Source organism: Scardinius erythrophthalmus, assembly GCF_964197995.2.
Source record: "Scardinius erythrophthalmus genome assembly, chromosome: 13".
NCBI classification, from domain to species: domain Eukaryota; kingdom Metazoa; phylum Chordata; class Actinopteri; order Cypriniformes; family Leuciscidae; genus Scardinius; species Scardinius erythrophthalmus.
This window is the reverse complement of record NC_138233.1, coordinates 39785701-39798807: the sequence shown is the minus strand read 5'-3', so window position 1 is coordinate 39798807 and position 13107 is coordinate 39785701. Positions and strand designations below refer to the sequence as shown.

General features: G+C 39.0%; 1 protein-coding gene across 3 annotated transcripts in view; it reads left to right on the top strand.

The window, feature by feature from the left end:
- mgat4b (alpha-1,3-mannosyl-glycoprotein 4-beta-N-acetylglucosaminyltransferase B) overlaps positions 1 to 13107 on the top strand; it is a 155912-nt gene that overhangs the window by 110058 nt on the left and 32747 nt on the right. For 2 of the 3 annotated variants that reach the window (XR_014031423.1, XM_081383568.1), the window contains exons 9-11: positions 1994 to 2124; positions 8192 to 8299; positions 10291 to 10484. Coding sequence is in view for 2 of the 3 variants with exons in the window: in XM_081383568.1 (XP_081239694.1) it covers positions 1994 to 2124; positions 8192 to 8299; positions 10291 to 10484 (433 nt within the window). In the remaining variant the exon portion in view is untranslated. Of the gene's footprint in view, positions 1 to 1993; positions 2125 to 8191; positions 8300 to 10290; positions 10485 to 10913; positions 11062 to 13107 lie in introns of those variants that run through there. The other variant, XM_081383569.1, reaches the window with a different exon arrangement.

The following is a 13107-nucleotide window of genomic DNA, read 5'->3' as shown; positions in this document are numbered from 1 at the left end:
CCTGGTGTCAGTAAAAGCTTTTATTGGACTAACAAGGACGTTTTCAGTTCTGAAACTTACAGGATATTATTATAGTATGATGACCTCTTATATGTCAAAAGCTCAAGGAAAATTTGATTTCTCAGTTTATGACCCCTTTAACTCTACCTCACAAGTAATAATGTACTCATGTATTTCAGAAAGAAAGAAAGACAATGAACCGAGGGCTTTAAATGTGGAGGTGAAAACTGATTTGACTATTTCAGATAAGGCTGTTTTCCTTTTCAGAGGGGTGTGTGTGTGTGTGTGTGTGTGTGTGTGTGTGTGTGTGTGTGTGTCAGGGACGATGTGAAGGTGAAGCAGCACATGCTCTCGATTCAGAGATCATTTATTACACACAGCCTTGGATAGCTGCCAAAGTGTTTCACAAATGGAGAGCTGAAGATATTATAACATCTAAAAGCAAAAGCACTTGTAGAGCTGATTAATCTCTCTGTGCCCTAAAAGATCTATGAGGAGTTTATTGCTCTTTGTTTTATACATTTATTCATGGTGAAATATTTATTCTAATTAATTATTGATCTTAAATAATTGTGTCTGGATAGCATTCCTTTTGACTTTGTCTGTTCAGTGTTCATTCAGTTTGTTTGAGTGAGTGAGCGAGAGAGCGAGTGAGCGAGTGAGCGAGTGAGCGAGTGAGTGAGTGAGCGAGTGAGCGAGTGAGTGAGTGAGTGAGTGAGTGAGTGAGTGAGTGAGTGAGTGAGTGAGTGAGTGAGCGAGAGAGAGAGAGAGTGATTGTGAGCGAGCGAGCGAGAGAGAGAGAGAGAGTGATTGTGTGTATACTTCAGCTCTAATGGTCAATGTTAGCCTGTGTGCGGGTCATACACTGATGATACTAAACTAGTGTTTACAACATCAAACTACTCACTAAGCCAAACCTCTCAAACCCTGTCACCCCTACACACACACAAGTGCTTATTAATTATGAAGAAGCCATTAGAAACAGCTGTGTATTACAGTTTTAAATTGACAGATCTTTTAAATAAGCGTTTTTATTGAAGGTCCATCCCTTTTCTTGTATTTTTTTTTTTTTTGATTATATGAGATATGATATTTTAATCTGTCATATGGTCGTGTTATAATGTACTCCACCTATGGGGCATGTCGTCACATTCCAGTTCCATTATTTCTGGGTATATCAAGAAAAAAGTAAACACTGTATTAATGAAACAAAACCACATAATTGTACTAGATATGTGAAATGAATGTGGGGTAAAATAAAAAATCTGAACCTTAAGTAGGTTTACACAAACTGAGAAAGTCTGAAAGCATTAGTGCCCCGCTCTCTCCTATAGACTCAGACTAGTATTGTAATATGATTTTATAGGCGTCTCGCCCATGAAAACTGATCTGTGGGATGAGTGTACGAGCGGATGTCAGATCAGAGCGGATGTGTTTTGATCTGGAGACGCAGGATGTTTCTGTGGTTGATGTCGGACTGTAATTCATAATGCATAAAAACGGATGTCTCTTCTATTATAGATGACCAAAACCAGCTGATTGACTGTCTGAATGTTCGCCCTAAGCCAGCAGCCAATCAGATCCTCTGTGACCCAGACAGATTTGAAAAACTTAATTAGAGGGCAATAAAAACCCTGTTATGAAGAACATCCTTCCTCCTCAATCTGATCTCATTTCATCTGATGAACTGAATTAATCTCATGTTTTAAGAAAAATGTTATTATTTATGTAGAACATCTTAAGTTATTTGCTGCACCACCTTAAAGAGCCTTGAGTCGTTAATATGAAGATGTAATTACTCTCAGAGCGCCTTTCCTTTGATTGCATTAGTGTTTTCTTTTCCATCATCTTTCCTCCCTTGAGTTCCTTGTTTAAATCCATGCTGAAAGTGTAAATCCGTATGATTTGTCTCTTGACTTGTCCAGTTCCTCAGGGCTGAATGTTATCGGTCTCGTGTGGAGGATGTTCATGAATCTGCTTTGCTTTATTTCAGGGAAGATGTTCAAGTCATTAGACTTGCCGCTGATCGTGGAGTTTATGCTAATGTTCTACAAAGACAAGCCCATTGATTGGCTGTTGGACCACATCATGTGGGTGAAGGTGTGCAACCCAGAAAAAGACGCGGTAAGAATTATACATCTCTGTTTTCTTATCATAATTATTCTTAATATTATTTGTTCATTCAGTATATTACAGTTTTTTACAATCACTTTGCTACTATTTTCAGAACCTTGATGTCATTTTTCAAAACTCTAGACACAAAACTCAAAACGGTTATCACTTGTAACACAGGCTGTCTAATGTTCAAACATTGCATTGTGTATTCACATCTTTAAAGAAATCTTGCACTTGCACAATCATTGGTTCAAAAAACTAATTTACTGTGAAATACCGTTGAGACATAACTATAGATCACCCACACACAAGCAACTGATAGTTTCATTGTGTCATTGTTCGTACAATCATTAAATATTGTAGAACAAAATAGGTGATACAGGTTTCATTATGGCACTACATGTACAGTAAATACATCTCTGTAAAGGCACTGCAGTAGTAGAGAGAATACTACAGTGGAATCATTGAACAAAGTTTGTAATATATTGATGCAAAACACTACAGTACAATCACAACATAGGTTTATTTGAATCAAAGCAAAAAATAATTAGCTATGAAATAGAAAAGAGAAGACTACTGTAAAACATCAAATGCAGTGTTCCTCAACTTGCTTGCTTGTACTGTAAGAAACAGAACAGGAGTGATGATCTGTACAGTGCAGTGCTGTCAATACTGTACATAGTCTGAAAAGGTAGTACAGTGTTTGGGACCATAGACACAGTGTCTGATGAAGCAGTATGATCAAATATTAGGCTACATCCATGGATATTGTAGTCTAATTGGTTCATGCTCCATGCTAATTGGTGACAATGAATATCGTTATCTTGAAACTTTCATGATTTACTGTACACATGGAAGATTGTTTGTCTGTTTCCATACAACTATGCATTCAGAGTAATGCAATAGTTTCTTATCATTTTGAGCAGTTGTATCAATTGATAGTTAGATCAATGTAAGGAAATGAATAGACACTCATTTGAAATGTAATGTGTGAATTGCCTTTTGAAATAGTATTACTTTGATGTTAAGTTGTGTCATATTGAACAGGTGAGTTTTGTTGAATGAACAAATGATCTAAGTTTTATGTGTATTGTATCCAAGCAATTGAGAAAAGGGTTAGAGTTTTGAAAAATGTGCATTTTGATCATTGGTTGTGAGTTTTGTGTCTAGAGTTGTGAAAAATGACATCAAGGTTCTGAAAATAGTAACAAAGTGATTGTAAAAAACTGTAATCATTATCATGTCTCTCATCAACATGTGTAAAGATTGATTTTAATAATAATAGAATGCGTTAAATCGGAAACAGACTAGAGGCCATGTTAGTGTCTTTTCAGAGAAAAACAACCCATTTCACCTCATAAACATCTGGCAGTGACAACCAAATTCACATTAAAAAATGGAGAAATTTTTTAATTCTGTCATTTACTCTCACTCATGTCATTCCAAACCCGTAAGAGTTTGAATCATCTTTGAAACACAAATGAAGATATTTATAATGATAACCGGAAAACAAACAGGAAACCAAAACCTTGAAGCTTCAAAAATCCCCATGAATCGAGCAGTTATATCCTAAAGCTTAAAGTCTTCTGAAGAGACACAATCATTTTATATGATGAACAGATTTCATTTCAGCTTGTAGTCACATATAAACCGGGCCTAAAACTAACTTTTTGCCACACCTGCCAATGGCCTGTGACTTACCAAAATTAGCCGGCCATTAATATTTTTTCCGGCCATGAAACCAAAATTCACAATTCTCTAATCCAATTTCGATACCACAGCTAAAACTACTAGCCTAACTTATATAAATTTAAAACATTATTAAAGATAAGTAAACAGTCAGTATAAATAAAGAACAAATAATAATAATAAGCAAAAGCACAAATAAATACAATATAACAAAGGTACAGATTAAATAAACAGTGCTCTTCAGGTTTTTCAGGTAGGTCTGACAGTAGTTTTCAGGGGAGAAATTTAATAACACATATAAATGTAAAATAACACTACACAATCTTCACTGCATAAATTAAACATCCGTTTTAATTAATCCTTATTAATGTTACAAAAGTTATTCAGTCGAGAGCAGTGAGTGATTTCCTCTTGATTAACATTATAAACTCAGACGTCAGCAGGAATATTAGGCTCTGTCACTTTAAGAGTGAATGCACTGATCTAATACACTGATACACACATTTACTTCCTCAACTGTTCATGTTCCCTTAAGACATAATAAAAGTCTCAGGCTGGAATCACATTATCCAGTGCTCATTTTGGCCGCATACACACACTGCATTTAAAAGAAATATTACAAAGCAGAGACGCATTAACATCTGATCGTTTCTATTAAACCGCAGTCGAGTGTGTTTTAAACCTGATCATTTTAATGCTGATCTCTCAGGAGCGTGCGAGTTACGTTCACACACACTCCTTCAGACTGCAGTGCAGTGTAGTACTCGCTATTTTTTGACATAATTTTGTGTGAATTTGTTGCTCAAGCACAAGAAGACGTGAAAGAGCTCAGTGTAGTATTCGTGAGCTGTCTGAGACGCAGCTTCGGGTGTTTGCGCACACTTTCCACACAGCGCGAGTAACGAAATGAGCTCCGCTTCACGTCTTCTTGTGCTTGAACATTTCAACTGGCACGACTTAAACGTTCGTGACGATGCAGAGAGTGTCGTTCATGTTTGTTCATGTTCATGCATTGTTAGGATTCATACAAATATTACTGGCCAACTGGCGAGTAACACCGTTGCATATGATTAGCACACACACAGTGGCGGTCTTAACATAGAGGCATAGGTAGGCGGCTGCTTGGGGCCCCCTACCAGCGGTCGTAATAGGGGGGCCCCCAACCCACCTCAAAAAAAAAGAAAAAAAAAGAATAGAAAAAGCCCCTTATCATCATGAACGCATCAAAAGAATGGTAAATTGTATTAATATTCTTAATAAATACGTTGAAAAGTAGTAGTTAAAATGCCCAGTTCATGGTTATCCGTCTCTACATACACCCCCGACTTTCACAATGAAATGGACTAGTCCGTAACGGTGCGCGGCGCAAAAGATAAACACGCAATGACAGGAGTACTTGGAAGTACACAAACAGAGACGAAACGAGAAACTGAAGCGAAGTTACCCAAGCAGCTCAAATAAAAGAAAAAAGCGAAAAGACGCCGATAAGTATTTGGCAACGCTGCCAAAGATGACAAACTTTTTTTTACGGCTACTGTTGGGGATACAGACAGGAACAACTATTAACGTCCAAAGCGTTGAACATGCCGCTACAGCAGCAGCAGCAGCAGCTAGGTGAGGATAACGTTAACACACTCACATGGATATAACTTATGTGGATTTGCTAGGAGCCATATGCAACATCACCTCTCCCCATTTCGCCCCTCTTACCCCCATACTACCGTTTTGGCGCTTGTAAATGTGACGTGACAGATCCCTAACGGCACGTGAACCGATCATCTCCACTAGCTGAATAAACACAAATTAACAATGTTGAAAGATACAGTACAACTTACCGAAATGTATATTCCTCATACATAATATCGATCAATCAGTGTTTTTCAACCGCGAAAACAGGTCAATAAAACAGCTGGAGAACAATTATGTCACATAACATTTACCTCAGGAAAGCCGTTTAAAGGGATACTCTATCGAAAAAAGAAAATTCTGTCATCATATACTCACCCTCATGTTGTTTCAAACCTGTATGAATTTCTTTCTTCTGCTGAACAGAAAGGAAGATATTTAGAAGAATGTCAGTAACCAGACAGTTTTAGATATGGAAGTCAATGGTATCTAAAACTTTCTGGTTACTGACATTCTTCTAAATATCTTCCTTTCTGTTCAGCAGAAGAAAGAAATTCATACAGGTTTGAAACAACATGAGGGTGAGTATATGATGACAGAATTTTCATTTTTCGGTAGAGTATCCCTTTAATGACCATAATATATGTTATAGCATGTTAGTAGCCTATTTGGCTAAATATGTGTACTATATTACATATTTAGTATATTTTTTACTTATATTATTAAAGTTGTTATTATAATAAAAACGCATTGTTTAATTTGAGTTATTTTTATTTTTAACCTTAAATAATACTAGCTGATAGGGCTGTTTGTATACAGCATTATGTGAGGGTTTTTTTTTTTCTTGAGAAAAATTAATGCCTATCTTGTGTACCTAATATGTATCCAAATGAGTCAATATTGAATCAAATCACAAGAATTGAATTGAAATTGTGAAATTTGTGTCAAGCAATAATAAAAAAACATAGCTTGCCAGAAATTGTACCATGTAAACATTGTAACATGTTTCTGTTTAGTTACTAAAATGTTTTTACATTATAAAAATGTACATTTTACATTATTGTGATGCTAGATTTTTCAGGTGTTATCTGAAACCTTATTCTCTGTTGGGTTCCATCGTGACTATTAGTTTGTGTAGTGCTACACTTTGTGTGTTCTCTGCTTTCCATCTTCATTTTGGAGTAAAGAAATGTATGCAGGGTTTAAAGGGGAAGGTTTTTTTTCTGCTCTCCAACCTTTACTTCCCTGTAGATTAGCTTTACCTGCCTATCCACCATTCAGTCGGTAATTTTTTTTTCCGTTATCTTTTAAAGGGGGGGGGGGGGTGAAATGCTATTTCATGCATACTGAGTTTTTTACACTGTTAAAGAGTTGGATTCCCATGCTAAACATGGACAAAGATTCAAAAATTAAATTGTACGTTTGAAGGAGCATTTCTGTGCCAAAAATGGTCCTTCCGGTTTGTCACAAGTTTCGTAAAAGTTTTTTTCGAGTATGGGTCTGTGTCACGTAAGATGGGGCGGAATTTCCTTATATGGGTCCTAAGGGCACTTCTCCGCGGGCGCGCGCGCACTCGTAGACCAGACAGAGAGAGAAGAGAGCGAAAGCAGTGCGTTACCTCATCAAAGCGCTCTGCTTAGCTTTTGGGAGATCAATGTCACCAAAGAAGTGGGTTTTTGTTTGCCAGGGCAAGACAACCCTGCACAGATTCCTAAAGAACCCAGCGTTAAGGGACCAGTGGATGGAGTCTGTTTTTTCAGAGACTGTTTGTTTTTTGTGCAAGACTGTTTGTTCCCTGCATTTCGACGATGATTGTTTTATAAACAAAGCCCAGATCGACGGATTTGCAGATCGTCTAATGCTTAAGGATCGAGCAGTCACAATGATAAAGGTTCGCGGTCGCAGGCGGTGAGTAAAACTGCTTCAAATGTCTCTGCGTGTTGTTAGCTCGGGGCGTTAGCACACAGCTTTAGCACACCACCCACACGGCCCGCCTCCAGACGCTCGGTTTTTTCCGGAAAAACTCGGTACAGCCTATCTTTCTTTTATAAATATAATAAACCTAAAGACTTTTTGGAGATATGAAGGATGCAATACTACTCTATAGGTACTCAAGATTAACAGGAGATTGAGTGAAAATGAGCATTTCACCCCCCCTTTAAAGATCGAATGGGGGGGCCCCCATACATACTTTCGCCTTGGGCCCCCAATTTGCTAAATCCGCCACTGCACACACACATAGAGCACATCAAAACTGGTCAACGGCAGCTCAGTCGAGCTCGCTTGACACGTGAAATTTCATGTCTTTATGAACTTTTTGAAGCTTGAAAGATTGGACTTGTAATGGAGGGACAGAAATCACTCTGGAACGACATGAGGGTGAGAAAATGATGTGAAAATGTCCAGTTTTGGGTGATTTATGACTTTAGTGCAGAGTTATTACTCGTCTGCTCGAGAAGGACAGAAACCGGTGTGTGTCTCGAATCTTCACAGCAGCACTGCAGTCTGAAGGAGTGTGTGTGAACGTAACTCGCACGCTCCTGAGAGATCAGCATTAAAATGATCAGGTTTAAAACACACTCGACTGCGGTTTAGTAGAAACGATCAGATGTTAATGCGTCTCTGCTTCGTAATATTTCTGTTAAATGCAGTGTGTGTATGCGGCCAAAATGAGCACTGGATAATGTGATTCCAGCCTGAGCCTTTTGCTGAAGGTGTGTGTGGTTGTGATATGATATAAACGATGTCCTCTGTCCCACAGAAACATTGTGACCGTCAGAAAGCAAACCTGCGCATCCGCTTTAAACCGTCTCTGTTCCAGCACGTCGGGACACACTCTTCACTCGCTGGCAAGATCCAGAAACTCAAGGTGATCTGTCTTATTCAGTATTTGTTATATGTGTGTGAGTGTGTGTGTGTGTGAGTGTAACAACTTCCCTCATTTGTAATCCTCCAGACAGTGCTCTGCCTCAGGTCAATGTTCATTTCTCCTCAGAGATCATGTCCTGATAAATCAGTGTGTGTCTCTGCTCTGTGTTTACTCCCTCTGAATGAAGATCCCTAGGGGTCGCCATGGCGATTAGTGTTCGTGTGTCCCGCCTGTTCCCTGTCGTGTTGATGTGTGTGACGCTCCGTTTATCATAATACCTGCCTCAATCACTGCCGTTATTCTGTGTCGCTAGTCATTCATTTTCATAAACACATTCATAAACACTCGACAAGAGCATTCCAGCTGTCGTCAATCCACATCACCACTCTGTAAATATACTGGAATATTAAGATGATATTGACATTTTTACCCTCGGGTGCTGTTCGGGAATGTGTTTTAGAAACCTTTCTTCATTGGAATGTTACGAAACTTGGTAAAGGTTTTGGCACTTGCTGTGTAAACACACACACACAGAATAAAATCATGCACATGACTGGAACAGGTTAAATGGTCCTGAGAGAAACAGACCCACTTGTGCTCCTCGCGGTCAGAAACGAGCGCATTGGAAATGAATGAGACGAATTTTTAACTTTAAGTTTCACTTCATCAATAATCTGCAGAGTGTCGTCTCTGAAAAGAGATCAGACTGAAGTCTGTGCGCTGAAGCGTTCAAGATTTACCACAGTTTAAGATCAATGTAATTTTCAGGCTCAAAAAGTGAATGGATTATAAATACTGCATAAATAAAATCTAGTACCATAACATCACCTAAAATACTAAATATTAAATTAAAACATTATCAAACTAAAATATAGTACATTCATTTCATTGAAATAAAAATGTGGGTTACAGAGAGATTATAAGCTCTCATTAGTTAACATTAGTTTATACATTAAATAACAATGAGAAATATATTCTTACAGCCCTTATTAAACTTTGTTAATGTTAGTTCATAAAAATGCCAATGTTTATATTATGACACAGTATAATTATATGATGTATGAATGGTATAATTTTGGATGTGTGCATTTCAAATTAATTTAAATATATGCACTAATTAGTCTGATTGATCAGGGTCAACTGGACAGAATTAGCCACAGTCTGACCTATACTAGGATATACATATTTAAGCTTTTTTCCTTGAAAAATGTAGCTTTATTTTTTATTTGATCTGTTAACATGAATGATCAAGGTACAGTTGTATTTCTCAAATATTAATACGTGCTGTAAAAATGGATATTGCATAATGCATATAGTTCATGAAAGCTAGCTAATGCATCACTGTTTACATATGGTACTTGCAGTGTACCTTTGTGTTACCTATGCAATTTATGTATGTTTCTAGGTTATAGCTAAAGAAACACACATTTGACCTGTAGTATTTTAATGTTTAAATTATTTTCTGTAGAATTCACTCTGTAGAACTTCTCATTTTTCTGTAGAACAATTCATTTTTTATGATATATTACATTTAGCACATTTCAGTACAGCACTGTTTTACTTGAAGTGTTATGTTTGATTTTTATCCAGTATCCATTTAAAAAAATACCGGTTGATTAGTCGGTTATCAGCAAGTACGGTCAAACCTAGTTACCGGTATCGGTAAAATCCACTATGGGTCGACCGCTATTAAAAACACCTCATAAACATTTAAACAACATTCACCACAGGGGACTTTAAGAGGTTATATTTCTGTTTATGCTATGTTTAATGTTGGCCTTTTCTTTGAAAGTCTGGTTCAAGGATGAAATAATCAAATATAACCATAAAACACACTTGAACGGTAGTGAGACGGCATAAAAAGGATATCTAGACACTTTAAATGTAACTTTAATGTTACAACAATAAAAAATTTATTTTGACATAAAGTTGCAGTTATTGAAGGAACGCCCAAGCCTTGTTTACGAGGTCCTTCTGTGTGTTCTGTTCAGGATAAGGACTTCGGGAAGCAGACGCTCCACAAAGGTCACGCTAACCCGCTAGCGGAGGTCACCACCAGTCTGAAGACGTACCAGCACTTCACGCTGGAGAAGGCCTATCTGGGGGAGGACTTCTTCTGGGCCTTCACTCCGGTGGCGGGAGACTTCATACGCATCCGCTTCTTCACACCCGTGCGTGTAGAGAGGTGTGTACACACACACACACACACACACGCACACACACGCATCCACTTCTTCACACCCGTGCATGTAGAGAGGTGTGTACACACACACACACACACACACGCACACACACGCATCCACTTCTTCACACCCGTGCATGTAGAGAGGTGTGTACACACACACACACACACATACACACACACACACACACACACACACACACACACACACACACACACACACACACACACACACACACACACACACATACACACACATCAACGCCGACATGCTCTGACAGACACTCTTATCATAAAGCATCAACGATAGTGCAGTTTAATTAGAAGAATCTTACCCGATATGTGTGTCTCTCTATTGGAAAATCTATTTTAGTGTGTAACGTGTAGAGTATTATTGTGTAATGTGTAGAGTGTCATGTCTCTGGTTTCCAGCTGGTCTGAACATCATCATCTGGTGGACAAGCACCAGCAGCGCTTCATGAGGGACCGGCACGGCGTTAGAGAAGCGATGAGAAGCTAATAATGAATTAATCACTGTGACTAATCACATCTAAAATAAAAGTTTGTGTTTACATAATATATGTGTGTGTACTGTGTATAATTATTTTGTATATATAAATACACACACATGCTTGTATATACATTTTTAAAAATGTGTTTATTTATACATAAAATATTTATATACATACAGTATATACATACAAATATTTCTTAAATATATACATCCATGTGTGTATTTATATATACAAAATAATTGTACATGGTACACACACACATATATTATGTAAACACAAACTTTTATTTTAGTCGTGATTAGTCGTTGCACAGCCCTACTGTACTCAATCAATCAATCAATCAATCAACATTTGTATAGCGCTTTACAACAACCGTCACGTACCCAAAGTGCTTCATATCATAGAATAAAATAAAACAACATATCATACAATAAATACATATAACAGTAAAATCAAAAAAGAAAAGAAAAAGTTGAAAAGAAACAGGAAAAAGGAAATTGTCACACCACTACTGCGTATTAAAAGCCATCCTAAACAGGAGGGTTTAGAGTTTAGTTTCATCTGCAATCGTACGAATATCAAGGGGAACTTGTTCCAGAGTCTCGGGGCAGCGACTGCAAACGCCTGATCACCCCATCGCTTATACTTCCACCTTGGGACTTCTAAAACCAGTTGGTTTGAAGACCGTAACTACCAGCTGTGCTCACGCAGGGTTAAAATCTTCAGGGCCAGGCCATTTAGGGCCTTAAAAACGAACAACAAAATCTTAAAATCTATTCTACACTGCACTGGAAGCCAATGTAAAGAGTAGAGGACGGGAGTGATGTAAAGAGTAGAGGACGGGAGTGATGTGAAGAGTAGAGGACGGGAGTGATGTAAAGAGTAGAGGACGGGAGTGATGTGAAGAGTAGAGGAAGGGAGTGATGTGAAGAGTAGAGGACGGGAGTGATGTGAAGAGTAGAGGACGGGAGTGATGTAAAGAGTAGAGGACGGGAGTGATGTAAAGAGTAGAGGACGGGAGTGATGTGAAGAGTAGAGGACGGGAGTGATGTGAAGAGTAGAGGACGGGAGTGATGTGAAGAGTAGAGGACGGGAGTGATGTAAAGAGTAGAGGACGGGAGTGATGTGAAGAGTAGAGGAAGGGAGTGATGTGAAGAGTAGAGGACGGGAGTGATGTGAAGAGTAGAGGACGGGAGTGATGTGAAGAGTAGAGGACGGGAGTGATGTAAAGAGTAGAGGACGGGAGTGATGTAAAGAGTAGAGGACGGGAGTGATGTAAATAGTAGAGGACGGGAGTGATGTGAAGAGTAGAGGACGGGAGTGATGTGAAGAGTAGAGGACGGGAGTGATGTAAAGAGTAGAGGACGGGAGTGATGTAAAGAGTAGAGGACGGGAGTGATGTGAAGAGTAGAGGACGGGAGTGATGTGAAGAGTAGAGGACGGGAGTGATGTGAAGAGTAGAGGACGGGAGTGATGTGAAGAGTAGAGGACGGGAGTGATGTAAAGAGTAGAGGACGGGAGTGATGTGAAGAGTAGAGGACGGGAGTGATGTGAAGAGTAGAGGACGGGAGTGATGTGAAGAGTAGAGGACGGGAGTGATGTGAAGAGTAGAGGACGGGAGTGATGTAAAGAGTAGAGGACGGGAGTGATGTAAAGAGTAGAGGACGGGAGTGATGTGAAGAGTAGAGGACGGGAGTGATGTGAAGAGTAGAGGACGGGAGTGATGTAAAGAGTAGAGGACGGGAGTGATGTGAAGAGTAGAGGACGGGAGTGATGTGAAGAGTAGAGGACGGGAGTGATGTGAAGAGTAGAGGACGGGAGTGATGTGAAGAGTAGAGGACGGGAGTGATGTGAAGAGTAGAGGACGGGAGTGATGTAAAGAGTAGAGGACGGGAGTGATGTAAAGAGTAGAGGACGGGAGTGATGTGAAGAGTAGAGGACGGGAGTGATGTGAAGAGTAGAGGACGGGAGTGATGTGAAGAGTAGAGGACGGGAGTGATGTAAAGAGTAGAGGACGGGAGTGATGTAAAGAGTAGAGGACGGGAGTGATGTAAAGAGTAGAGGACGGGAGTGATGTGAAGAGTAGAGGACGGGAGTGATGTGAAGAGTAG